At 32.6% G+C, this 26,909-nt stretch overlaps 1 protein-coding gene across 1 annotated transcript; it reads right to left on the reverse strand.

The window, feature by feature from the left end:
- Positions 1 to 200: 200 nt before the first annotated feature.
- On the reverse strand, positions 201 to 26,427 carry LOC137919297 (uncharacterized). Its single transcript, XM_068762336.1, has 3 exons — positions 26,324 to 26,427; positions 21,196 to 21,489; positions 201 to 849 (listed from the first exon to the last, which is right to left on the reverse strand). The coding sequence occupies exons 2-3, from the start codon at positions 21,475 to 21,477 to the stop codon at positions 367 to 369; spliced, it is 765 nt and encodes a 254-aa protein (XP_068618437.1). The 5' UTR covers positions 21,478 to 21,489; positions 26,324 to 26,427; the 3' UTR covers positions 201 to 366.
- Between the last annotated feature and the right edge of the window lie 482 nt (positions 26,428 to 26,909).

Below are 26,909 nucleotides of genomic sequence, written 5' to 3' on the forward strand. Positions count from 1 at the left end.
AGCAAACCTGGCGGCGGACCATCACTGACGCGGAGCGAAGTAAAGCGCGAGGCTCAAGACCGCTCGGGATGGCGAAGTACTGTGGTTGCCCTCTGAGGGCAAAGGCTGAAGATAGGGATCTTGGGGACAAAGGAATAAATGATGTTGATAATGATGATGTAGATATACAAAATCGTTATGGACAGACAATAAAACATCGATAACACTTATTAGTTTAATCTATGCAACAAGTATAAAATAGACATCAATTCGATCATATTACATCGTCAAATGCGAGATTACACGTTTACCAAAACTTATATATCGCCAATGGCGTGATGGAATTGCATCCATTAAGTGTTTCGGATATTTTTAACAATTCGTGATTTAGAAGGTTACTTGTTTCTTCTCCCTTTCGGCGCGAATAGTGACCTTTGTGGCTGCGACTGTCGTATCGGCGTCGGCATCAGCTACTAAAGCTCGGAGACGCGCGGCACGTTTCTCCCTGGCAGCAGATCTCTCGGATAGTTCAGTCATCTCATCTTCTAAGTCTGTAAGTCTAGCTCTGGTTGCTTTTGCTCTTTGAGCAGCAGCGGATTCTTCATCCACGCTCTTCAGCGCCGTCCACTTTGTTAGTGCGTTCTCTTCGTTTAACCTTCGGGCGATTCTCTTCTCCGTCCTCTCTTCGTTCTCTTGCAGAGCCCGACGTGCGCCGCTGACCTCAGATTGACCGATGCCGACCGTCTCCAGTATCTTGTCAGAAATCCTGATGCGGTTCTCCAAATTTGATACACTATTCTCGAAGTCTAGATCATCGGTGAATCGTGAAGTTTTCTTACTAGCACGCAGACGTTTAAGAGATTCTGTGATCTGAAATAAATATAAACAGATTATTAATTTAACTGCGTTATAATCTTTGAACTTGAAGCCCATTGCAAGGTATGGGCCTTCCTCAAAGATCGGTTCAGTGATTTTCCATGACCTTAAACTATACTGTCCGTTAATTAAGGTTAAAGAAAAAATATTTTAGTTGCCTCCATCCACAAGGTGGATAGACAACTATATAACGATCGTCGGAAGACATTTGATATACCAGTGATTCCCAAAGTGGTCTATATCGACACCTAGGGGTCTACGACAACTTGCAAGGGGTCTACGTCAGCGAAAAAAAATTTGGGGGTCCATGAAATGAAAATAGGGGCCCACGATAGTGGATCTCAACACATACAATGATAGTCCCTATTTACTTACATCATACTATCTTATAAATTCAAAATATTTACATTATTTATAAAAGTACCTATGAAGTGAAAAAATTGTTTATTTAATGTTACGTATATCTTACATAACAGATACGAAATTTTATTTTGAGTAGTTTTAATTTAAATTTAATTAATAAATGTATAAATTAACATGTGTTTTTACTTTAAGTTTTTAACACTAAACTTCACTACAGTTAGAAATTTACAGGAAATCAATATTTATAAATGTTTGGGGAACTCTGTGATATACGAATGATATAAGCCTACGCCCAGCTGTGGACATACTAAATGATGACAGACGTCCTGTCAAAATTTATTGAACTGTAATATCCAACCGAAATATAAATAAAGCGTATATGAAATTAATCACCATATTTATTGATTTAATAATACTGAATGAATTGTTTATACAAATTATTTTTCTAATAATTAAACCGCAAGACATAAAGTAATTAGTTTTAATATAATAGTCTGATATCAGTTCGCAAACGTCGGGGGTTCTGTCTAGACAAATTGTCGAATCAAATTCGGTCACTCGACACCAAATTTCATGCAGCGGTACACGATGCCAAAGATAGATACAGGTGGCGAAGCATTGAATGCAAACTCCGTGTGCAATTGATCATAACCCATTACAAAGACATTTACTCTTCATTATATTTCTTCTATTGTTACTTTGTTAAATACATTTTTATAAGACGTATTTAATATTTCAAGAAATTAAAAAAAAAAAAGTATAATAAAACTGTGGAAACAATAAGCAGCTATAAAATTAGAATAACATTTCGTAGTTAATATGCAAACGTGATTTTTAACCGCCCATTAGCACTGAGGTAAGTTCTTTGATAGTTAATTTTAACAGCGAATTGTTTAGGATTCGCGAATAGGTCGGCGTAGATAAATCTCTCCGGGCGCCTCAGAGAAATGTCAGATTACAGCATCCCGGTTTAAATTTAGAACACATGCGCACGTGATAGTTGAATAAAAAAAAATTGAGACGCGTTTGCTTTACGTAATGCAAAAACATAAAACAGCTACATGATAGTATAATGGTTTTAATATTTGCTATAAATATATTTTCAAATTTTTAATCTTTTATCGCTCGAAATTTATTATTCGAATGCTCGCCTAAAATTATATTTCACTAACAAACAAATTAGAACGTCTTTAACATGATTATTGATCAAAATGAAATTATTTATATCATATTTACACTTGCAATTGGGAATATATGATAAAGAGAATAAAAATAGAAAAAAAAAAACATCCCGGACACAAAACTCGCGAATAAGCAATTTATTGAAGACTTTTGGAAAGTAACAATCGGCTAATTTCGACTTCGTAGAGCGTTATCTCTGTCACACGAAATACAACGACTTACGTAACATAGGTAATGTGGGACAGAGATAGTGCTCTACGAAGCCGAAATTAGTTGATTGTCTCTTTCCGAAGGTCGATGTGCAATATTTATCGCCGGGTGCTGTATGCGTATTTAAGCATAGGCAACCTATTTAATAACTCATTTTTTTCTCTAAAGTTCAATCGTTATTGATTCAAGCTTAAAGATATTTAATGGAATCAGGCGTTATCTCGCGGAAGTCCATCCTAAGTAAGAAAAGGACCAATATTTAGCCACTTCCGCACATGCAGTGGTAGTCGTGCAATGAAATGCACCCCCCGCCAGCCCGCTGATAAATGCGTATGCGGCAAACAATTGTGTGATTCGCATTGCATGTGCGGAAGTGGCTAAATATTGGTCCTTTTCTTACTCAAGCTTTAAGAATATAAGATGAGATTTTTTTAACCGATCTGTGATTCTCTCGAATAAGTTTAATATATAAAAGTATTTAACATTTCTCAAACAGAAAGTCTTATAAGAGAATAAAAAACTATATACCCGGTAATTGTTTTGCGAAAAGCGGAGCGAATTTATAAATTTTTCAATTAAACCTCGCAGCATACTCTGCGAATGACTTGCGCAATTTTCTAAGCCCTCATATACAGTTGCAAACCGCCTAACGTAATGGAACAAAATGAAGCTGAATTGAAACAAATGTTCAACTCGCAAGGTTTGTATATCCAGACGTAGGCTCGAAAGTTATATATATATATATATATATATATATATATATATATACTCCGTTACACGAAATATCCGTATACTGACTTATTTTCAACTAATTATAATTTGTTAACAAATAGAAGAGACGCCAGATCTTTCTGGATTTCTGAATGACTAGGAAATTATATCTAAAAATGTAATATATTAGGTGGACTGGAAAGTAATGTCACTATTATAAGTTAAATTCACACAACTCCATACTTAACAAGTTTTTATTTCTAATTAACAATATATTCACTTTACTATTAACAACCTTTTGACATCTAGTATACAAATCAATGCCGGAGCGGTTACAAATCAATCGGAATTAGTTTCTTTGTAAAATATGTCGACAGAAACGACATTACTTTCCGGTGCCTCTAATAGATATAAGAATAAATTAGAAGTTAAAGAATTGTAAAACATAGAAGACAAAATATTGTAAAGTATCATTCCGGAACGGAATGGTGAAGACTTATTCTTCACCATAAGTTCTTCACCGTAAGTAAGTAAAGTAAGTAAAGGTAAAAAAGGAGAATGAATAAAAGATATTAAGATAGTTATAAGAGTTACAAAATAAAAAAGAACCTGAAAAAATCAAGTCAAAATTATGTGATGGGCTTAAATGTATAAAAAAAACTCCAGTAATTAACAATAATTACTCTCAATTACTCTTATATAACTTGTACTAAGGTGGTACTGGCCTCATACATGGCACGCGTCTTCCAATATACAGCCTTTATGATAAACCTGCTCATTGTGTGATAGTATTGATTTATGATTTTGAAATCGTGACCACGAACCAGCCACTCCAGCGCTGGACGTCCCCCCACATTGTTGGGCAAACTATCTTGGTCAGGTACCCAGAACTGACGCAGGCTTTATAATTGTAAGCTAATAATTAAACTTTAGTAGTTTAGTTTAGAGATAAGCCCACTATATTTTAATATATATTAATATATGTGTACATTTTACCGCGTCAATTTGTAGTTTATTATAAGATAGTTATGTATCTACGAATAAATGAAACAATTCATGTAGAATAAATGAAACACCTTAAAGGCTTATATATAATAACGAACGAAGATTTTGATAATCGATTTAATTCAATTTTACTAAAAGAAAATCAGTCACTTAAAACACGCTTCAGCATTTATATTTGAAAGATTAAACTGTCATATTGATATTACAGATTAACATATGGTATTATAAACACTACGATATATATTATAATTGAATAATCTATTATTAAACGCATTTAATTAGTTGATGTAATGTCTATTAAGCGAGTAGTTTTGAAATCAGGCTTAATGGAATACGACATTGGATTATAGATATCAAATTAATAGATTATATGAAATTAATCAGTGTTAAAACCTAACGACATGTTAGCGTATTAAATCAATTAATAAACTATGAATAAAAATCAAATTATTATTTAAATAGGGTATTACAAGCACTTTGGAATCTTATATCAGTTTAAAATACAGCTTTTGTTGTCCAGGAAGCTACCACCGGCTCGGAAGGCAGTTCTGCTGATGAGCGGAGAAACTCAACAGTTGCTCTTTACAAATATAGTTCTATAAAGAGCGCGCGACAATCATTAGCTTCCTATGAGCATCAACATTTAATTCCACGCATTAACATCAGCATAGTATTCTCGGATACAATTATATACATTTTTTAATAATATGTTTTTAATATTTGTTTCAAATCTCTCCAGTGATAGATCTGAAATTGTTTATTAAATTTTATTGTACACATATATACCTTGTACCATAAACGATTTATTTAGCTTTTAAAAACGAAAACTAGTAATACATTATATGTTTTAATGTATATGTATATATGTTTTTGTGGACAAATAATACATTATTATACAAGGCACTATTTCAGGCTGCACTTCTCGGGTGACGCCTGTGACTCGATGACCTTTTATTCGCCTCTTAAGATATGCAGGAGATATCTTAGCTCTATTCTACTGAACCTGGGCTAAATGATGTAGAGAGAGGCATATGCCATGCAAAAGGTACTAAATGGATTATAAAACTTTAGAAGAGTCAAATGTTTATTTTAAAGAAGAATTAAAAGGCTGTCTTTGGTGGGTGGAATTATATAAAACATATTCCATGTAATATTTGATATGTCGAAAGAAAAACACTTTGACCAAGTTCTGAAGAGGTTTAGTGTTGACTATTGCTAATGAGTTTTCCTAAAATTTTTCTTAGCCGATTTTTATTTGAAGCAAAAGAATATTTGTATCAAATTTCAAATCTTCACGCCAACTGGTTTCAAATTTATCATGATGAGTCATGGAAATCAATATAAATAAATAAAATTGGAGTGTCTGTTTGTTAAATTAGAATAATCGATTTTTACAACATGCATATAAATATATAAACGGTATACAAAACGAATATATTCTTTAAATTTTTGTCAGTGTGTTGCGGCTAATCTCTGAAATGATTGCACCGATTTTGATGGGACTTATACTGGCTGGTAGCGGATATAATAAGTAGTAACTTAGGCTACATATATTTGAAAAAAAAAATAACAAAAACTGAATAAACCAAGAAACAAATTTGTTAAATTTCACGCGGACGATGTCGCGGGAAAGGCTTGTATTATACAACTATACATGTATATAAATGTGTCGATATGGTATATTTTAGAAACTATTTCGTATCTATATAAGAAATGTAAAGATAATCATCTCCTTTGATTATTAATTTTATAACAGAACTGTACAGAATAAACTGAAGTTTAAAGAGAATTTCGCTTTAATACGCTCATGGTATTATTGTGGCTTCGTTCATTTCTAGTAACGTTCACTTTTATAAGGATTATGTATTGCAAAAGTCCGGCCATTATATCGGGATATATTTTATAATGATTTCCATTGCATTTCGCTGCGAAAATTATTGTTAAATCTACATGTGTTAAAATGAATTTGATGTGTTCCGTATTTACCTAACATTATTTTATGCAACTATATTTAATTATTAAAGTGGGTATGTCGCCCAATAGGTGGACTTAGTGTATATGTATGTATAAAATGATCCACTGTTGGTAGTACAAAGTCTTAAGGGATCGATAGTAAACAAGAAATAATTTAAATATGAATCCCAATATATTTTAAGAAATTCTAAAACGCTATTCCTTACTTTATTATAATTAAGCTATATATATTTCTGAAACTCTGGGAAAACGAAGGAAGTAAGGCGATGTATGGAAAGAAATTGTAAAAGAAATTAACACACACACACACACACACATATATATACATTAAAAAATGGCAACACTATCGTTACTGGTTTTTCCTTGACTTCAAGAGTAACATTGTTAATTCTATACTAGAGTTTCAAGTGTCCGTCAATGCATGACGACACATGAGGAGTGCCAAGAGGGAAAAAAGGCGATGCCATAAGTTACTCTGCAATATCCTCTGGCAGTTGTGATCTTGACGTCGCCTGCAGGGGTCTTAACCGGTTCTGGTCTTTTACAAACATCAGACAGCCTGAAAGAGGATGAGCCTGCTGCCATGTAGTACTCCGATGTAAGGTACCTAACATGGTGTAGCCCTGTCATCTTAGATCACCTTGGTCCTCCCTAACATTGTCGTAACATCATGGATCTATTTCTCAAAGAGTTGTGTTTGCTTCTGTAAGGGTAACCAAACCAAAATTAGTGCAACACCACTTGGTAACCAACCCGTAGAGATAAAACAAGACATTATTTAAAATTCTTGTTTAAAATATCTTGTTTACGTCATTATGGAGTTTAGATTTCTAGTGAAATGTTAAAATATATTGTTTGAACTGAATTTTAATGTTCAGTTGTCACTATGATGGATTAGGTATCCATTTTCCTTCACCAACCTAGTTTTCAAATGTGTGCACGAGGCCGAGAAAAATTGTTTTAAAAAAAATTACTTCTCAGAAATAATTTGTAGATGGAATTTTTAATGTTCGTGTATATTAAAAATTACTTTTTTATTTCGTCATTGTCGATCGTTGGTTGTATGTACTAAAATATGTCTAGTCTGGAATTTTTGTCTGAATGTATAGACTTCAAGAAGCATACCAGATTTCAGTATTATAAAGGTTTAAGTGCAAATATTCTATCTGCTTTAAATGGACTTTACTTATTTAGGTTATATCACAAAGTAGTGTAAGTGTTTTAAAATCTACCTTCGCTTTTATTATCGTCTTTAGGTTGTATTTAAAAATAATAATTATATACACAATGCACAATATAGCCATATTCTATAGATGCCATTTTGGAGAGTGTGTCGGAGTTACACCTGGTTGAAATTTCTTCCACCAGCACTAAGCATTTTGCTAATACTTTTACAGTGCGAACAGCCAAGTAGTGGAACAACATACAGGCGTCAATGTGTCCAGATAATTATAACTTAGGAGTGTTCAACACAAGAGTTGGTTTATTCTAAGCAAGCATATACCATCGAAGACCTCGTCATCGCTTAGCATCAGGCGACACAGAGGTCAAATACTTCTCCTATAAAGGTTAACAAAAATACTCGCTTGTTTTAAGTTTATAAGTAATGTTTTTCGTATAAGAAAGCAGAAAAAAGTTAACGTCATGCATCAAAACTACGTCATAGGTAAAAGAGATAGGAAAGTCCAATGTGGCATTGATACTTAAGTCGAAGAAAGAGAAAACGCGATAATAATAGTTCCTTTGATGTAGAGAGAAAAACACACACAGTAAGAGATTTAGAAGAAGAGTGAGAGTGAGAGAGAGATAGGGAAAGAGAGATTGACCATTTTAATGATAGCGTGAATAATAACTATGCTATTGGAAAACAAGGTTCTACGTAGTTCCAGCTAATTTAAAAATACAACAAAGAAAATTTTCAATTGCCTTATTCTGAAGTTCCGCACAATGAGCTATACAAACGCATCTTTTATTAGCTTTCATTTAGCTTCATTTCAGTCGTTTCCTTTGTTAACGGATTAAATGAATTCTACCGATATGATTTCTGAACAATTGTTCCGAGATAAATTTTGCCTTTTTTATTTCATTTTATGAGCTCATCCTTTGGTAGTTAATAAACTTTTCCTGTGATGATTTTAAAGCTGCTAATCAGATTTTTAAATACAAAATGTTATGAACTTTAAATTTGTATTTTACGTAATAAAAATGATTTAAAAATTTATCACATAGCTAACTTGTTCGATGTCACTTTACTGTTAAAAATTTATGGCCAGTCGCGATGCAATAGAAAAAAATATAACACTTATTTCAAAGAGTTTATTAAGTGGTTTTATAAAATAATCAATAGCGATTACTTTTAATAATGTAATAAAAATTCAGGTATTCCTCCCACTGGGTGGACTGTATGAGAACAGGTCAGACTGGTCATCATGGCTTACTTATTCTCTGTAGAAGTAAGCGCTGGTAGTCCTAAGGCTTTAATAGCTTCATCTGAACTAAGTTCACGGAGCAGAAGGGTCTGTGAACTTAAAATCGTCATGGCGATCTTTGAAGGGAGATATATCCTTACAGTGGGCATTAATATCTCGAAAATTCTTAGGCGTTACCTTGCGAAAGTCCATCCTAAGTAAGAAAATTGACTCTGTGTTTGGCACTAATCGGTGTAACATAACTCCTGAAGATGCCCCGTAGAGGGGTGAAACACGTGTTGAGTAATTTGGCGGTGACGGTTGTGTGATTCGCATTGTTTACCGCATGCGCATTTATCAGCGGGCTGGCGGGCGGTGCGCTTTGTTGCACGACTACCACTGCATGTGCGGAAGTGGCTAAATATTGGTACTTTTCTTATTTCTTCATTAGTTTACTAACCTAACACGTCTTTTTAGGTATTCGTTGTCGTAAATAATTTTTCTTCGAATTTCAATTTTATTCTCCAGTTTCTGCCCCACAAATAATTTATTAAACTGCTGTATCAAAATCAATGAGTGAAATGTGCTATTGTATCTCGTATTATTATTTATTGATCTACGAACTCGAGTATAAATAGGCAGTTAAAATATTATAAATTTCTACCTGACATCATAGTTAAAGGGAACTTTATTTTGAATTGTAATTCACTAGTTGAGTCCATTGGCCTCGAACAGTTTCCAACGTCTCATATTTCACAGACCGTGGCTCAAATTTCAAATTGCTTTATTTGTAACACGAGTGAACATTGCGAACTTCTCTTTTCAAAGCTTGCTTTACAACTCCTGTTCCGATTTTAGTTTCAATTTTAACAGATTAACGGATGCGGAAGTCCATTCTGTTCGAATGCTTTGTTTTACGTCTAAATCTTAGAATTAGGTCGAAGATTAAAAAAAATTCGTGTTTTGTAATTAGAATGTTGATATCTTTTTTACTGTTCCATTTCTGGCTGCTTTGAATTAAAGTTGTATAGGAAAATGCTTCTAAAGAAACATTGGTAGGAATATTTAAATTTGGATATCTACATACAATTCTGTTCGATTTAGATATACAATGATACATTACAAGAAGGCCTACCTAAACCTACGCAGGTCATCAGCCCCGATCACATCGATCACTCGCATATTGAATTCATGGAATAATAAAATTATAAAATCATTTATCTGGGATTTAACATATATTTTAAATTTTGGTCAACATCAAGATTAGGCTTCCATTATCAGTTATACATACACTGAAAAATCTGTATTACTTTTGAGAATATGTAATATTACAGATTTTTTTTTCAGTATTGTTAATAATAATAGAATTTTGTGTAGTATCGATTTAAACAATGAAGGAGAAAAGACGATTTTTCTATTCTTATTTTCAGCCAATGGAAGCTCAAAGCAAGAAACAGGAATCCCCCATAAATCGACACGATGACCCCTTCAAGCGATTTCTCGCTATCTTAACTATATAGTGGGTCCACCAGTGGAGGTGCTATCCACGCGGCATTTACCCGCTCGTGGTCGCCACTTGATAACTTTTCGACCATCGGTTGTCTACTGACCCACCGTCACTTCAGACAACTGCGGATCTTCGCGTGTCTGATTCGTTTTCATAGCATAGTCCTCTTCATTGCTCTCTGAGAACTTGACGCCTCTTATGAGGTCTGTCGGATTCGTATGTCAAAGTTGGCAATACACATTGGTATAAAACCTTCGTCTATAAATATTGTTGTCCACCCGTGTTAAATCTGGCGAATAATGTAATAAGAAAATTAATCTATTAATGTCCAATAACTGTTTTATGAAATGTCGAATTTTTACCTAATTGTACCCACGGTTTATTGGTATTAACATACCATATGTTATAGTAACGGAATGTTTTCGTGTGAAACATTTCAGCGTCGGTTATAATTGGCACCAACCTAGTTTATTTAACTGCGGCCGCTCATTACGCGTCGGTTGAAGTGGCAAAGGGAGAAATCCGGTCAAGTGTCGCGTCCACAGCGATTACTGTCATCTCTTCAAAAGAAATCTCTAGGTGTGAGACACGCGTGGAACTTTTCTACGCGAATTCCTTTTGTAAACAATACCACGCAGCTTTATTTTTAATTGATCTTGTATATACCTACACGTTTTATCATCACCACTTCGGCCACTTGGGGACATAGAACTTATCAATAAATATCTAATAGAACCTGTAAGAAACCGCCGGCTTCTAATGTATCCGACGGCCTTGACGTGGTCGCCTGTCCACTCTGTGGGCGGTTTTGTTTACCTGGATGCGAGTGGCAACGTTTAGTCTAAAACCTTAAGGCAGTGATGATCGAAAGCTCATTGAGGAGCTTAAATTTAGGCAGCTACATACAATTTCATCGGATTGTTTTATTGAAGTATAAATAAAACTAATACGCACAGTAAAGAAACTAATGGTATAATAGAAACAGTAGTGAGAATAAAAAAAATATATCAAACAGAGACGTTAAAAAGTTTTTTTTTTAAAGTAGAAAACAATTTGTAAAAAATTTTAGTTTTCATTTCAAAAGAATTACATAGTTAAATATTGTTTGACAAAATTTTAAATTGTTCAATAAAATACCTCACCGTTCTGAATTTAATATTTGCAATTATTACATTACTAAATATTTGAAAATGTTAAATTCAGCATTATATTCAACTGTTCCTTTTACTGCATTAGTAGTCCATATATATAGGTTATATTTTGCTGTTGGAATGTAGAAATATCAACGCCGATCAAGTATGAGCATACATGTATATTTATAAGAAAGAAAAATGATGAATGAGAAAATGAACTAGAAAATTGTTCTCCGTATATTTCGTAGGTAGCCTAAAACTGGCCGAAACACGTCACTCAGTACGGAACAGACTTTAAATGCAGACGGTGTTGGTGTGGAAAAAACTACGTGTTCATAACGTAGTTTTCAATCAATCAGCTACGTATACGTGAAGGCGATACGGCGTCGGATTTACGTGCGCTCGAAAAATTTTGACGTATTTTCATACGGACGAGCGAATTCGGTTCATTCACTTTTAAAAACATTTATACAGATCCGATTATCTTCGTCGGATTAAAATTCCGCTTCCTTTTCATATAAAGCCTATTTACAATTTTTTATTTACACATTGTTTCTATATTTTTGTTATAACCACTTTGTTACGGCGCCTGTTGGTCTCAAAGCTAGCATAGCAGAGCATCGGCTAAAGTCAGCGGCTGTAATATAAACGCGCACGATGTGTCGACTTTAGCTGTCAAGTAATTTTAACATATCTCTGTAATTACATCTAATATATAAAATTCTCGTGTCACGGTGTTCGAACTTGAACTCCTCTGAAACGGCTTTACTGATTTTTACCGAATTTAATATGCGTCGTATTCAGTAGGTCTGAGAATCGGCTACTATCTATTTTCTATACCCCTAAGTGATAAAGGTTGTTCACACTTAAAAAAAATATATATTTTTTTAACGAAATTTTTTGTTTTTATTTTTTTATGATACAGCATACAAGATTACATACAACCATAAATTTTCACCCCTCTACGATCAACCCCTATTTTTTATTTGTAAATTAAAATATCAATTTTTTTGCAAAACGACGTTTGCGGGATCAGCTAGTTTTATTATAATAACATTAGTTGAAAGTCTGTATCACTTTTTAATTTAAAACACTTAAAACAGAGCAAGACGCGCTCAGTGTTGTGGGGCCTGTGGTACTATAGCCGACGCTCGTATGAAAGTGGTTCATGATACAGTTCGACGGTAATGTAATCATAAATATATACTAGTCAATGAACACCCATCGACACAGCTCGTTACAACACTTTGTGACGATATACTTTGTGATAAATAAAACATACTTTTACAGCAGTAATGACTAAAATCTGCGATCGTATGTAGCTAATTTCCAAGAATAAAATATAGGAAGCATTGTCCTCTGCGTGTATATATATATATATATATATATATATATATATATATATACATGTGTATGTGTGTGTATATGATAATATTTCGTACGATTACAGTAATTATAAAAATTAAAAAAAAATGGAGAGTCCATAGTGTATTTACAAGACACCATGAAAAACTGTCTATACCAAAGTTTCAAATGCAACAAGTCTTTAATTCATTTGTAATAAACGGAATCAGGACTAACATTAACAAAATTCAAAACAGCATATTAAAAATGAATTGATGGTAAAGGCTTATTATTTAAGAAATGAATATTTAAAAGAATCCTTAGCAGGGTTGTCGCTTGATTAAGTGTATATCTGATAAAGTGTATATTTGTAAACCTGTGCTAAAATTTATTAAAAGATGTGTTGTTGTAGAGTTTCTTTCTGCTTCTTCACAGGTGTAACACCTTGCTACGCAAAGTAAAAAGTAAAATATATTAAAAATTAATAGATAATAAGTTTACGATTAATAAGTGTTTCTTTAAAAATTACCATGCTATATAAACGTATTTTTTTTATGTTTACCTTTTGAAACACAGCCCACAAATACGAAAGAAAAACAGATATGATTACTTTATCTTTAACGTGAGAAAATCTACAATTTTCTAGTTGGTTCTAATTTGTTTGATGATTCCAGTAAAAACCGGAAATTACTGCAATAAATGGCACATACATGATTGATTTAATAACTGGTTTTATATCATGGTTATATCTCTATATGTAATTGTTTTATAGGCACCTGAAACTTTCAGAATAAACTTCTTATTGAAAAAAAATTTTTACTCTGTTAAGAATATTTTATTACAATAAAGTTTTGGAGATAATTACTCCAGCTATTATAACAAGGAGTAAAGAGTCAGCTATTTATAATAGACCATTTGCCGCGTATATTAATTTTATAGACATTTTACATAAAATACCTGTACTTATTTATTTATAATTTTAGCATGTCTTTATAACTTAAGGGCTAGAGATTCAATGAAAGATGTTTTTAAAGAAATTGGTAAATGATTGCTTCGTATTACATTTTTAATAACATATTATTAAGGAGTCATATTTTAAAACATGAGGAAATAAAATTAACATGTATCTCTGAAATTACGTCTTTGTAAATTTAACATATCTTTTGAAGGATTTGGTGTAGGCATATATTAGATTGATGTAGATAATTTTTATATTAAAGGATGTCATTTATTAAGATTAGCGAAACTGTATCCTTCTTTTAATTTAGAAATGTGACTACATGCTAGTCTGAAATTTTGACTACATTTATCTAAATTATAAGTTGCCTCTTACGTATCTAATAATATGAAATATACCTTCACCTTAGTGAAACAAATGTGTGTGAATTTTATCAACATTTTGCAAAATTCAATATTGTTATTCTACGACTGGTGTATACATTAGTAAATCCGTTATCGTGGATCTGCGTGCGGTTCCGAGGTAGCTCTCAGAATGTAATGGAACGGTGAAATAATGGAGTTTAACACGTTGCAGTGGAACAGGCTTACAGGGAGGCTTTTAGGCCTTCCATACCACCTCCCTGCATCTTCGCAGCCTTAAACTTTACACTGCTACTCAAAATCAATAATGCAACTCGACTTATAGATGTATTCAATTCCATTTCCCACCGTGTAGTATATTGAAAATATATTAAATAATATTATTATTTTTAAAACATTACTCGGTCTTTTTTATCCTTTATAGGCGAAACATTTGACCTCTGTCTCGTCTGATGTCAAGCGATTACGACATTTCCGACAATACATGCTTGCCTAGGAGTAACCCATTCTGATAAATAATCAAATTTTTAAATATGAAATCGAATATAAGATAAAGTAAAATAATGTGATAAACAAAACCTGTGGTATTAAGAAACGAGGCGAAAGAAGAGATGCGATGAATGGACATTAGAAGGTAGAAGAAAGATAGATAATGTGAAGAATGACTGAAGAGTATGGAAATAAAGAAAAAAAAATGAAAAATTAAATATAAATAAAAAAACGTTGATGTCCATGAACTGCAGGCCCCAATAGCGGAAGCCTTTTTGAAATAAACCCATTTACTCTTGTCTTGAAGGCTTCTAAATTATAATTGTCTGGAATCATGACGCCGGCAGGTTGGTAGAATAACCTTGTTTTTCGCACTGTAAAAGTATCAGCAAAAAGTCCACTGGAAGAATGTTTTATTTCATATTAAAGGGTCTTTTTTTCTTCCAGTTAAGTAGCTAAAACAGCATGATATGTGATTGTATATTACATGACCTCTAAGGTCCATTTGTTTCTTTTTCACTCATGATTACATTTTTAAAATTATCATTAGATTTTTATACATTTCTAAAGTAGTCTGTGAATTTTACTAGTTTTTAGCCGGACGTTTTTTTATCTAAATAACTTGATGGATGGATATATTATTCTTTATGTCTTTCATTTTATTCCATCCAGGGTGATTTTCTCCCAACTATAGGTTTTCAAATGATGTGGCTAAATACTAAATATCTAGGAGTATTGCCGGAGTTCAGTGTTATTTTACCTAAAGTATTTAATGGAATAATTTCTATGGTACGACGTATAAAGTTCAACGTGGTTTTGTCTTTTTCTTCCACACATGATAGTTTCTACTAGATTTTAAGTAGTCGCACGATGAGACAAAACTAGCATGAAGTTCTGCTAGCAGATCTTTTTGCTTGCAGATCTCTGAGGATAAATTAATTTGTTTTGTTAGTATAGGGTATAATAAGCTCGGCAGATCCTGATGGACGAGATCGAACAGGACCTATCCTTGCCAGCAGTCTTATCGGCGAAGCTGGGCGGGTAGTCAACCTTCTGTGAAACTGTCATGGTCCAGAAGGTGGCGGCCTAACAGCTCTTCGAAGAATGATGTTTCCCTACCATAAACGGGGCCTTCGGAGTTGCGGGAGTTTAGGGAGGGAGCCATACTCCTTCTAGCTTCGGCGATTCTGAGTCGGACGATGGTTTGATGTGATCTTGACCACATCGTGATAGCACCACAAAGGTTTCAGGGGTAGTGTTAACTATACACGCATACCCCGGGATGGGCTATCTAAAATAGCACGGCGCGAGGGAAGACTGCGTGGTGATTCCTGACTGGGAGATATCGCGATCCCCCGTATAGCGCAGAGGGCGATAACCGGGGTGGTGGGGGAGTTAGTGGGTAGGAATCCCACATACCTCCCCCAGAGGTATCTTGAACATCTTGAAGATTGCTCCCAGAAACCAAAAAAGGCAATCTTAGCTGTCTTTTCCATATCTTTTTCAATCCAGAGGAATTTTTCAAAAGATATCAAAAATATTTATTAAAATTATGCATGTAACTATTTTATATCCAGGTATTTGAAAACTGATGAATTTATATGGATAATGATACAAAGTAGTCTTTTAATCCTTTAATAAGATATAGGTATTATATGGAGTGTGAAAAAAATTTGAAATTTTTTCAAAAATTTCGGCTAATTAAGTCCGGATCTACAAGCTCTGTTTCCACGAAAACGTTAAAGAAAAGATTATAAACGTCGAACATCAATGACAAGCCGGAAAAATTAAAGAAAAGATCATTTGTTCTCTTTGTTTTCGAAATTCGAAATTCAAAGAGGAAAATTTAAGTCTTCCGTGCTATTTAAGTTTGAAAATTATATATATATATATATATATATATATGTATAATTACACACATATACATATATGATCGTTGGGTATTGGCTGAATGATCAATCAAATGTTTTTCAGCTACGTGAAAACGCCTTTGTTAAAATATATTCATGTTAATACTAAGCAAAATTTGTAATAAATACTGCAGTAGATTAACACCTACGAAATTTATACACAATGATTTGTACATTCCCTCACCGATGACGCGAAGTAGTTCGAAGTAGATTCATTCCATTCGTACGATTACTTCGAAACAAAAACGAATTAATAGAAACGAAAATTTGGATCATTTCCAAGTTCATATGATTAATCCTATTAACATTGCACACACATTGCGATTCGACGTCGAGTGTTTGTGCCGTAAATATAAACACGGCTTACATTATAACAATGTACCGTGGGTTGTCATTAAAGACGGCGTAAATGATATTTTGGCATTACATTCACTCGTGCGTCTATTTCGAGTATTGAGATCACTTTTATTTTCGAATCGGTTTACATTAGCTCACTTTTACATTTTGTTCGTCGAACGGTGTGTGAAAAAACAAGTAACCAATGTTTCGCGTCAATTTTTTTTATTATTTAATATATATTTAATTTCATAAATAATTTTAAAAGTACATAAACGTGATATATATTAAATGTAATAACACTCAAAATACAATGCATACATAAATTATTTAACTCCATTGTATATGTTACACGTATGGGAGGAAAAAAATGTAGTGTTACCGAAACCGTTGTACCGCGTCTTGGGAAAGTGCGGCGAGGTGGGGGAGAAAGAGATAAAACATTAGCACCGCCGTAGATATACCATAATCACCACGCTTGGCGGGTTGTCGTTTGTCTATATATATATATATATATATATATATATATATATATATATAATAAATATATATATATATATATGTACAGAGTTTATACGAATCGGTAGGAATCAATTATTTCAACATTTTTCATTCTGATAATTGCTTTCATCCCACTCGAAAAGGCGGAAAGAACAAAAAAAAAATATAATGGCTTTTCAAGTCGAGTTGATTAAAAACACACCAATGACATTGCATGAGGGTTTGCATCTGACGCGGAACCCATTCCATGGCATGTCAGGTGTGGATTGGACAAAAAATAATAGTAAATCGTCCTTCAATTCGATATGAAAATAAACTCGAATAATCCTTTGGCTGGACCACAGGTACGCAAATCGGATATATCAGTAACACAAGTCGAATCAACCTGTTCATTACATGTATTTAATAAATTATCTCTTTATATATCGACATTATGATATCGCTTGGAGCGTAAATTGGAGACTGGCTCTTTATCGTTCAATCATGGCGGTAATTTTTGGCTAATTAATATAATTGGGAACTTTTATTTTTTATATAAGTCACTTATAACGGTGGAGATATTTTATATAGGTTCTTCTTTCTTTTTTCTTTGTAAACCTTTAGACCTCCAATACTGGGCATAGATTATCCCTTTGATGATTAAGATCTATTTTATTATTACCATCCCACTATTTTAAATTTATGACATGGTCTTTTGTTTTATATACTTCTTTTAATATTTTTTATCAGCGTTCTCTTCTGTAACCATTCACGAGATCTTCTTTCATTCTTTATATTTTATTTTATACTCTTAACTTGCATTGCCCGGATAGCTACCTCCCGAATTTTTAATTATAACATCGGTCTACCTAGAAGGAGAACTATCCACGCCACGTCTACCAGCTCGTGGCCGCCACTATAGAACCATTCGGCCCCAACGACCATCGGTTGCACGAGCCACTGTCACTTCAGACAATCAATTCTTCGAGCTACGTCTTATACTTACTTTCTTTATTATTTACCTATATCTCTTATTGCTCAATTTTAATATATATATTTATATACTATTTCTTTTTACTGCCTTATCATTATATTAATTTACTATCCTATATTTGTTTTAAATTATCAATTATATTTTGTATGCATTGTGCCCATGAACATTGTACAAAAATAGAAAATAGAAGTGTTTACAACAAGTAGGAGAAGTCTTATTTAGCATAAACTAAAATAAAATTAAATACCTCAAATATGGGAATTACAGTTTGAGAGATTTTGGGGAAAATGAGAAAAATTGAGAAATCTACTCATTTCGATCCACAAAAGAACGCCACCTACTCCCCCTATTTACATGAACTAAATTAATTAAAATTTTAATAAGCTTGTATATTTCGGTACTTTATAAAATTAGTAATACATATTGTTACATATATACGTTATTACAATACATACAAAGGTGTCTCTAAATCAGTGTTTCCCAACGTACCCCACGCTCTACAGGTGGACAAATTGATTTTGAAGGTGGCTATTCTAAAGTGGACTTGACGCGGGTTTAACCCTTTCTCTTTAATACACAATATATATATATATATATATATATATGTATATGTAACATAGGGCAGGGGGGTGGGGGTGGGTTAAGAATTTTAAAAAATGCCTTTGGGCATGGCGTATAAAAGGTGTGCAAAAGACTTAAAATAATCTGATTTTCGTGCGATCAATTTTTGGGTGATAATAAACATTGGCAATTAATTGTTCCAAAAAATAAATTTTTTGTGGGATTTTCTCAAATGGAGCGTGATCGCTCTAAGTTTTAAAGAAAAATCCTTTATAGGGGTGTTCAATCTAATTCTAATATATATAAATTTGAAAACACACACACTATGAATGATTCTATATGGAGAGTTATACGAATAAATAAAAAAACGTATATTGTCACAAGTTCGAAAAAGATTGGCCATAGCTGAAGATATCCAAAAAAAGAAAAAGAAAAGGTCAAGGTGATATTGTTTAATTCTCAAGTGTTCCATATATATTAATCAACCATTAAACTGCACAGTTAATTATGTAGCATACGCGAAAACATTACATCAAATGTACAGGGCCGTAATTGGTAAAACATAAAATAAATTAATAAAATATTAACAGCTATTATAATAAAATTTCTGATAGAACACTAAAAGATTATACCCCACCACAGATAGAATGTTTTAGTTATAAAATCAAATATTTTCATGCCTCGTCAAGAATTAATCACACAACAGCTGTCAAAAGATATTTGGCAGTACCTGCTCATAAGTGACGTATTGTATTAATGATTGTAACGTGTTATAATTAACATGCAATCATTACAAATAACTTCATCAAAAATGACTAATGAAGCAGGAATTTTACGTGACATATAGTGCGACGTAAATGTGATAGTAAAAAACCCTATCGAGTTTATAATTGACACGTTTGGAATTCTCGTAGGTGAATTGTAATGTTAAAGGTTCTCTTATGGGAAAGCCTAATTGGATTCTAGTTTTCATTTTCAGGTTTTTAGGCATACTACTTGACTTATAAAAACACTTAACATCTTATATAATAATGTGAAGGATCTGTCATTTTTAGTCGAGGCCTATGACATGCAGCGGGCAAGAATTTTAAGTGAAGAATTATATATATATCTTCTATATATATATCTATATAAATATATATATATATATATATATATATATATATATGTATATATATATATATAATTTAAAATTTTATTTCTATCTAAAGTCTAATAACAGTATATTGGGAGTTTATTTTATATAAACATGAACTAATACGAGATATTATACATACACACACACACACACACATATATATATATATAGTCCTATATAAGAATATGTAAGTGTTGGTCGCCTTTATTTAATTTCATTAATAAATTATGGAATAAATAAACTTATTTGTATTCGAACAATATTTGATCTAAACGATTTTGTAAATTGTAATATAAATTTAGATATATGCACGTATATAAATATATATCTGTGTTTGTGTAACGATTGATTGGTATTGATATATCGTGTTGCTGATAGATATGTTTCGTATCATTTGCCTATAGTTGGGTTCTCGTGAATAATCCTAACAAGTAATTGTAGCATGACAAGTAACTGTAATTGTAACTAAATAAATTCAACTAATAAAATTATTAAACTCTCTAAAATGATTAACGTCTGAAACAATGTTCATGTTTCAATTAACTTTATTGCATAATGCTTTAAGATACCTTAAGGTACATTATTAATTACCATGCCTCCGGATAACAAAGGCGGAGTGGGTAAATATCGCAGCGGAATCCGCTGAACGTTTTTGAGTTCTTGCCCGCTTGCAGCCCGTGACGTAATGAAAATCGAGGCATTGTAAACATGATTCGAGTATTTAATTAAAACATCTTTTTCATATTTTCAAAGCCCCTTTGTTCACGTGTTTCGTTTAGTGGAAAATTTTATTATTATTTACTGTCTTTATATATATATATATATATGTATATATATATATATATATATATATATATATATATATATATATATATATATATATATATATATATATATATATATATATAATTTTATTTAACATATGCAATTCTAAGAGTACCAAGCTTAGTGTTACTTTGCTTAAATAGCTTTGTACAAAAAATCAAGGCTTTATTATTTTTAATTAAATATTAATTAAACCAAAGTCTAAGATTTCACTAAACATGTCATCATTTCATCGTGAATTTCATCACATTGACTTGTTAATAGATCATCTATAAAACCGGTTTGAATCGACCTGTATCCAGAATATTTCTAAGACGTTAACAAGAGCTGTCTACCTTGTTGGTTCTTTGCTATATTTACAACTTCCTTCCTACCTCTATGGTTCTTCGAGCGACTGAGGTGTGATAAAATCCGAAGGTATAGGTATATAAATAAATAAATAGATCTTACTTCATCATTTATGTCGTCATCTTCAAAAGCGGTTGAGATCGGTCTTCCTCTCTGCGCGCGAGCACCTCTGGAGTCGAAGAGTTCATCAGCGGGTGCTTCGATGTCGTCCAAAGCACTCTTGATGCGACTTTCTACGTCCGACCTCAAGCGATCACGGTCTGGTTCTCTTGCGACCGGGAGCTTACCGTCCAGCCTGTCAAGAACCGGACGGTAGTAGCTTTCCCCCTTGTTATAATTGCAGTCATACACGCGGGTACGTCGACCTCTACCAACGCGGCTCATTTTGATTTATTCCTGCGAATATTGAAATGTATTGTCATATGATATGCCAAAGGAATATATTTTTTAAAAAAAATTACGCTGAATATTATGATACAATTTTTTTTTATATTTAGAACGCTGTTTTATTGCAGATGGTAATGGAAAAATAACAAAAAGTATTAGAAAGATGAAAATCAATTTTGTTTTCAGGTTTTTCAAATGCATACACAGCTACGTACACTGTCACTCGGCGAAAAGCCTTTATAGCTTATTTACACACTTAAGTATACATACATCGTTTTTAATATAGTTAAAGTATTTATATATATTTGGAATAATATAAAAAAGCATTTTTTATATTTTAGTATGTACTTAGTTTATATAGACATATTATACATATGATTCTAACAAAATTATACAATAGTCTCACCTAAAAAGAAAGAAACGACATTGAAAGCTTATAACAAAGTTTCTCTACTATTATTTCATAGTTTTGCAAACCTATAAGACATGTTGTTATAAGACACAAGTGATATCTGTCAGTTTCGCGCCGAAAATTGATTATTGTCGACACATAAAGATTCTTGTGATTGCACCGTCTATATAATAAATGTAATTTAAAGAAATTGAACTTTGAATAACTGAATTTGATACATTAGCTTACAAACAAACACCATATATATAAATATATTATATACGATGCAATGATCGCTTTGATGTACACTATTGATATTTATTCAGACAGTTCCGTGTATCAGGCTTTTGACACGCGAATCGTAGAGAAATTGTTTGCAACCAGGTCCAATATTATTAAAGTGGATATTTGAAATCGTCAATGGACTGACAGAGAATCCTTCCTGTGTTTATATTAACGCTGTGAACAATTTCAAGCTTTAGCACTAAAGTAATAGAATACATTGTTAAGCGATCGCGAGGCAATGGTCAAGGGTTTGGCGATTGTCTCCTTTGCTTCCTGTTAGGTCTGTATTTGCGTAAAGATATTTGCAGGGCGCCTACATCGGATTACCTATCTCATAGACATTTGAGAACATCAGAAGACTGTTCATGCGTATATATATATACTAGCTGATCCCGCAAACGTTGTTTTGCAAAAAAAAAATTAATTAACAAATAAAAAATAACGGTTTATCGTAGAGGGGTAAAAATTTAGGGTTGTATGTATTTTTGTATGCTGTATCATAATAAAATAAAAACCAAAAAAATTGTCTAAAAAATTAAAAATAAAATTTAGGGGTGGACCACCCTTATCACTTAGGGGTATGGAAAATAGATAGTAGCCGATTCTCCGATATACTGAATACGCATGTAAAATTTGGTAAAAATCGGTCGAGCCGTTTCGGAGGAGTTCAAGTTCGAAACACCGTGACACGAGAATTTTATATATTAGATATAATTGAACAACATTTATTTTAGTATTGTTTGTTCATCTGTTACATTTTAAAATGTATAGTTATTTCAGGGCAGTATGGTCTTTTCAATCTTTTTATACGGAGCTGTGATCTGACCTGACCGACCATCGAATCAAAGTATCGATCCTCAAATAACTCAACAGGAGAGGTAATAGACAACTTTGCAAATACGAATTCTCTTTTTCTTTGTACCTTTTGATGATCATGTTTGAAGGTGAAGGAAGGTGAAGAAGGTAAGGAAGTGGAAGCGATCTCGTCGACGATCTCAAGAGATGGGCACACAAAACTGTCACTAATAAGTCAGGAAACAAATGCTCGTACTCCGCCAAACAGCGAGCTACGTTTTCACGTATAGCGAGAATAGCAGGAGCATCAGAACTGACCAGGGCATGACCACGACCACGCAGATAAGAGTGCACATATGAGAAGAAGAAGTGATACGCTGCTTTATTTATTCAGGGATATTTCTACATTTATAAACTGATATTTAACTATTTTAGAATCCAGAGTATGTTATAGAACCCAACGATCATACATTTACTACTTAAAAAAATTAAAACAACTATCCAGAGCATGTTATATTGTGTAATATATATTTTCCAGTTTACATTACTTATCTGTTTAACTTTAATATAGATATATGTATGGTAATCTTACAGAACAGTCACGCAGACGTCAAATACAGCGTGGAAATCTGATACAGCCTTTGTCCAATTATAATAATTTTAAAAGAGGCTTTCCTTTAATTATTTTTAAATATTACAAACTAAGATAGATAATTCGAGGGAATATGACCGTTAGTGCCGAAAGGCGTGTTTTGGTCTTCCTTTAGGAGGATCCACGAAATAGTTTAAATCGCAATCGCGCAAGACGGTTCATCGTGGCGATTTTGGGTGAGCTGATAAAGAAAAAAAATTAAATTCTAATTTGTATAACATACTGATGTTATTATAGCAAATAAACTTTATCTTATATACTTTAGCAACACTGAAATGCGTTGTGGAACTCCTCGACCTCATCCCTGTCATATGACGAATGGAAAGTCGGTCCACTACCACCCCTACACTCTGGAGTTAAAGTTTTTCGACTCTATAGTATGAACTCACTAAGTTTCTCCTCCATCTATAAGTTTAGAGGGACCGGAAAGTAATGTCGTTTCTATAGACATATTGTACAAAAAACCGATTGTTTTTTCTCGCTCCGGCATTGAAATTTTTTAAACACTAGATGGCAAAAGGTTGTAGACAAAAAGATACATATATATATATATATATATACATATATATATGTCGTAAACTAGTTGATATATTTACATATAATATCTCTGTGATAGTTTATGTGTTTATAAAATAAACTCCAACATTTTTGTTTATACGCACCGATCACTAAATTTGTTGTATTATTTATATCTATCTCAGATTGTAAATAGCGATAAAATTTTAAATTTAAAAATTTCAGAAGTACTTTTCCAATGAGCACTTAATCAGCTAAAAAGTTTAAAACCCATTACGTTCTTTCACGAAATGAATATAAACTGTGTTTGATAGAAGGTATTTGAATTGAGTGAAAAAATAAGTTATAAACTTGGAACCCGAAGATGAATGGGCAGGACTTAGTTGAAGGGATTCAAAAATAATCAATGAAATAATTTTACGAATCAAATATTATAATTATAGTCAAAGAGCCAGTGATTTACAGAAGCTATTGTGAATAATTTTATAATTTCGAAACTAAACCTCTCAACACACGTGGAATCGACAATAGACTATTATATATAATAGTCTAATAATTTACTTTCCCCAAATAATAAACCATATTTCTTTGATATTTCCTTCTGAGCACGGATGAAACGACGATAGTGATGATTAGGAGAAATCATTTCATTTTTCCTACTCTTCAACACTTCTAAGTTTTACTGGCTTGTCACTGATAACAATATCAAACAAATAAGAATAAGAAAAAAACTTTTAACACTGATGAAATAGTGGAGAAGAGAGAGAGGTTATGTATGCAAGAGGAAGAGAATGATAAAAGAACGAAAGAAATTTTCATGGAAGATAGACGAAAAGAAAAATAATATAATGTATGGAAGAGGTATAGTACATAAAACAATAAGTATTCTAAAAAAAATTTTAAACTGTAAATAAAGATCTCGTTCCACCCAAGATATGGGTGAACGATAAGTGACTTTTCACTTTATTTATGTATGTTATTTGAATAATTATTAAATAAACATTTTTTATAATATACTTAATAGCAATAAAATAAAATCCGCATAATTTACCTTTTCAATTTTTATACACATTAATATATATCATCAGTAGTCTTTCAAAAATTTGAATTTAAAATACTAAATCAACCACCGGACACACGGATATTAATGAAACGAGATTTGTAAGTTAAAGGAAGTAGTGCATAGCGGGAAGGACAAATGGCCGGAAAGGCTTTATGATCAAGGAGCAAAGACCATGGAACAGGAAGTATACCTCTAGGACATCCTGTCTCTCTGATCCCTAGCCGGTCCATTGGTATCTGTTACCTGTCTAAGCTGTAAACTTTCTATTCGTCAAGTAACTTTACGCTTTTATCAAATGACGAAGATATGACCTGGCTCCTGGCCTAGAAGCTACGAATGTTTTTCCTACGATCCTCTTAAAATCAGGCGTTTTATCCACACCGCTTTTTATTTACATTTCCCTCTTTTCATTTTTTAATAGCATGACATTTCAATCTACGTCTTATTTAACAATAGACTGGATTTCATTCTTCACGTTGACATTTAAATTTAAATTCAAAGAATATTTAAAACATATGCACATCGTATTTTATGATATTTATTTACGTCTTAAATTTGAATTTATAACGTTTTTCTTGAAATATTTATTTAATATTTACAGATTAAGTTACTGTTTATGCTACACATAATGTTTACATATATAAATAAAAAAAACAAGTAAAAAATTTATCAATTTATTTTCGTTTTGTATTTTTTTTTGCAATTTTTAAAATATTATAGTATATATTGCTTTTATTAATGCTATTTAAACATATGAATAGTATTATACCGATTCAATTTATACCGATACGATTCGATAAATGTTACGATTTTACCGATTTTACATCGCAAGCGTCGATTCGGAGCCAGTATTAAAATAGCCGCCTAAAACATACGATACTGTGATATATATAGTTCCAAAACCCGGTTTTTGTTCGGCCGAGAAGATGTATTGTATGCACTCCACGATTTAGGTAGCATAACTAAAAATAAACACGCACACGTAACACGAGCCCACATATACGATATGAATAAAAATTATCTATTTATTTATTTTAATTAATAAAAACAAACATAACTAATATAAAAATCGCACTGCTATTATAAAATTCGCATAATAAGCGCTAATTATTTAAACTAATTAGATTTAATTCTTACTAACCTGTTACGTGTATTGACGTCGAGGTGCCAGATGATACTGAGCGTAATGTAGGCGCCTGCCTCGTCCAATATACGCAGTTGATACTATGTTTAACTGTGAGCTACACAGAAATATATTGACTTTTGTTACGGATGATCTCCTAGGCGGTTAGCGTCATATGCGCGTGCGCATCCCTTGTTATTCATTTGAAATTAATTCAGGAAACACATTCCTCTTTTCGGCTGATGCGTCCATCCCACTGATAACCATCGGCATCACTTAAAAGTCACCACGATTATCGCTCCTGTACTGAATGCGAGACATCATTCAACGACCATTTCAGACGACCTATTCTTTAACCTAAGTCAGTGATCTTGGCTGTTTTATAGACCTCCTTCTTTCCGAATTGATCTCGCAGCAAACCTTCAAGCATTGCCCTCTCCATTGTTCTCTGGATGACTTTGAGCTTTCTTATGAGATCCGTCCTAAGAGAACACGTCTTGTATCCGTACATTGTATAATATATTATACGTCGCAATATTTTAACTCATACTATATGTAGAAAACAATCATTGAATATAAAAATAAAGATAATGGAGGAATATGA

This window comes from Battus philenor, unplaced genomic scaffold (genome assembly GCF_028537555.1).
Source record: "Battus philenor isolate CCGP_79_NKW_IND1 unplaced genomic scaffold, ilBatPhil1.0.hap1 SCAF_1, whole genome shotgun sequence".
Classification (NCBI taxonomy): Eukaryota; Metazoa; Arthropoda; class Insecta; order Lepidoptera; family Papilionidae; genus Battus; species Battus philenor.

What these genes read in the sequence shown, in the direction of transcription:
- LOC137919297 (XM_068762336.1), bottom strand. Translation starts at nt 21,477, where the DNA reads ATGAGCCGCGTTGGTAGAGGTCGACGTACCCGCGTGTATGACTGCAAT. An exon ending in ATGACGACATAAATGATGAA is followed by an intron (nt 850 to 21,195) that starts GTAAGATCTATT and finishes TATTTATTTCAG; the next exon opens with ATCACAGAATCTCTTAAACG.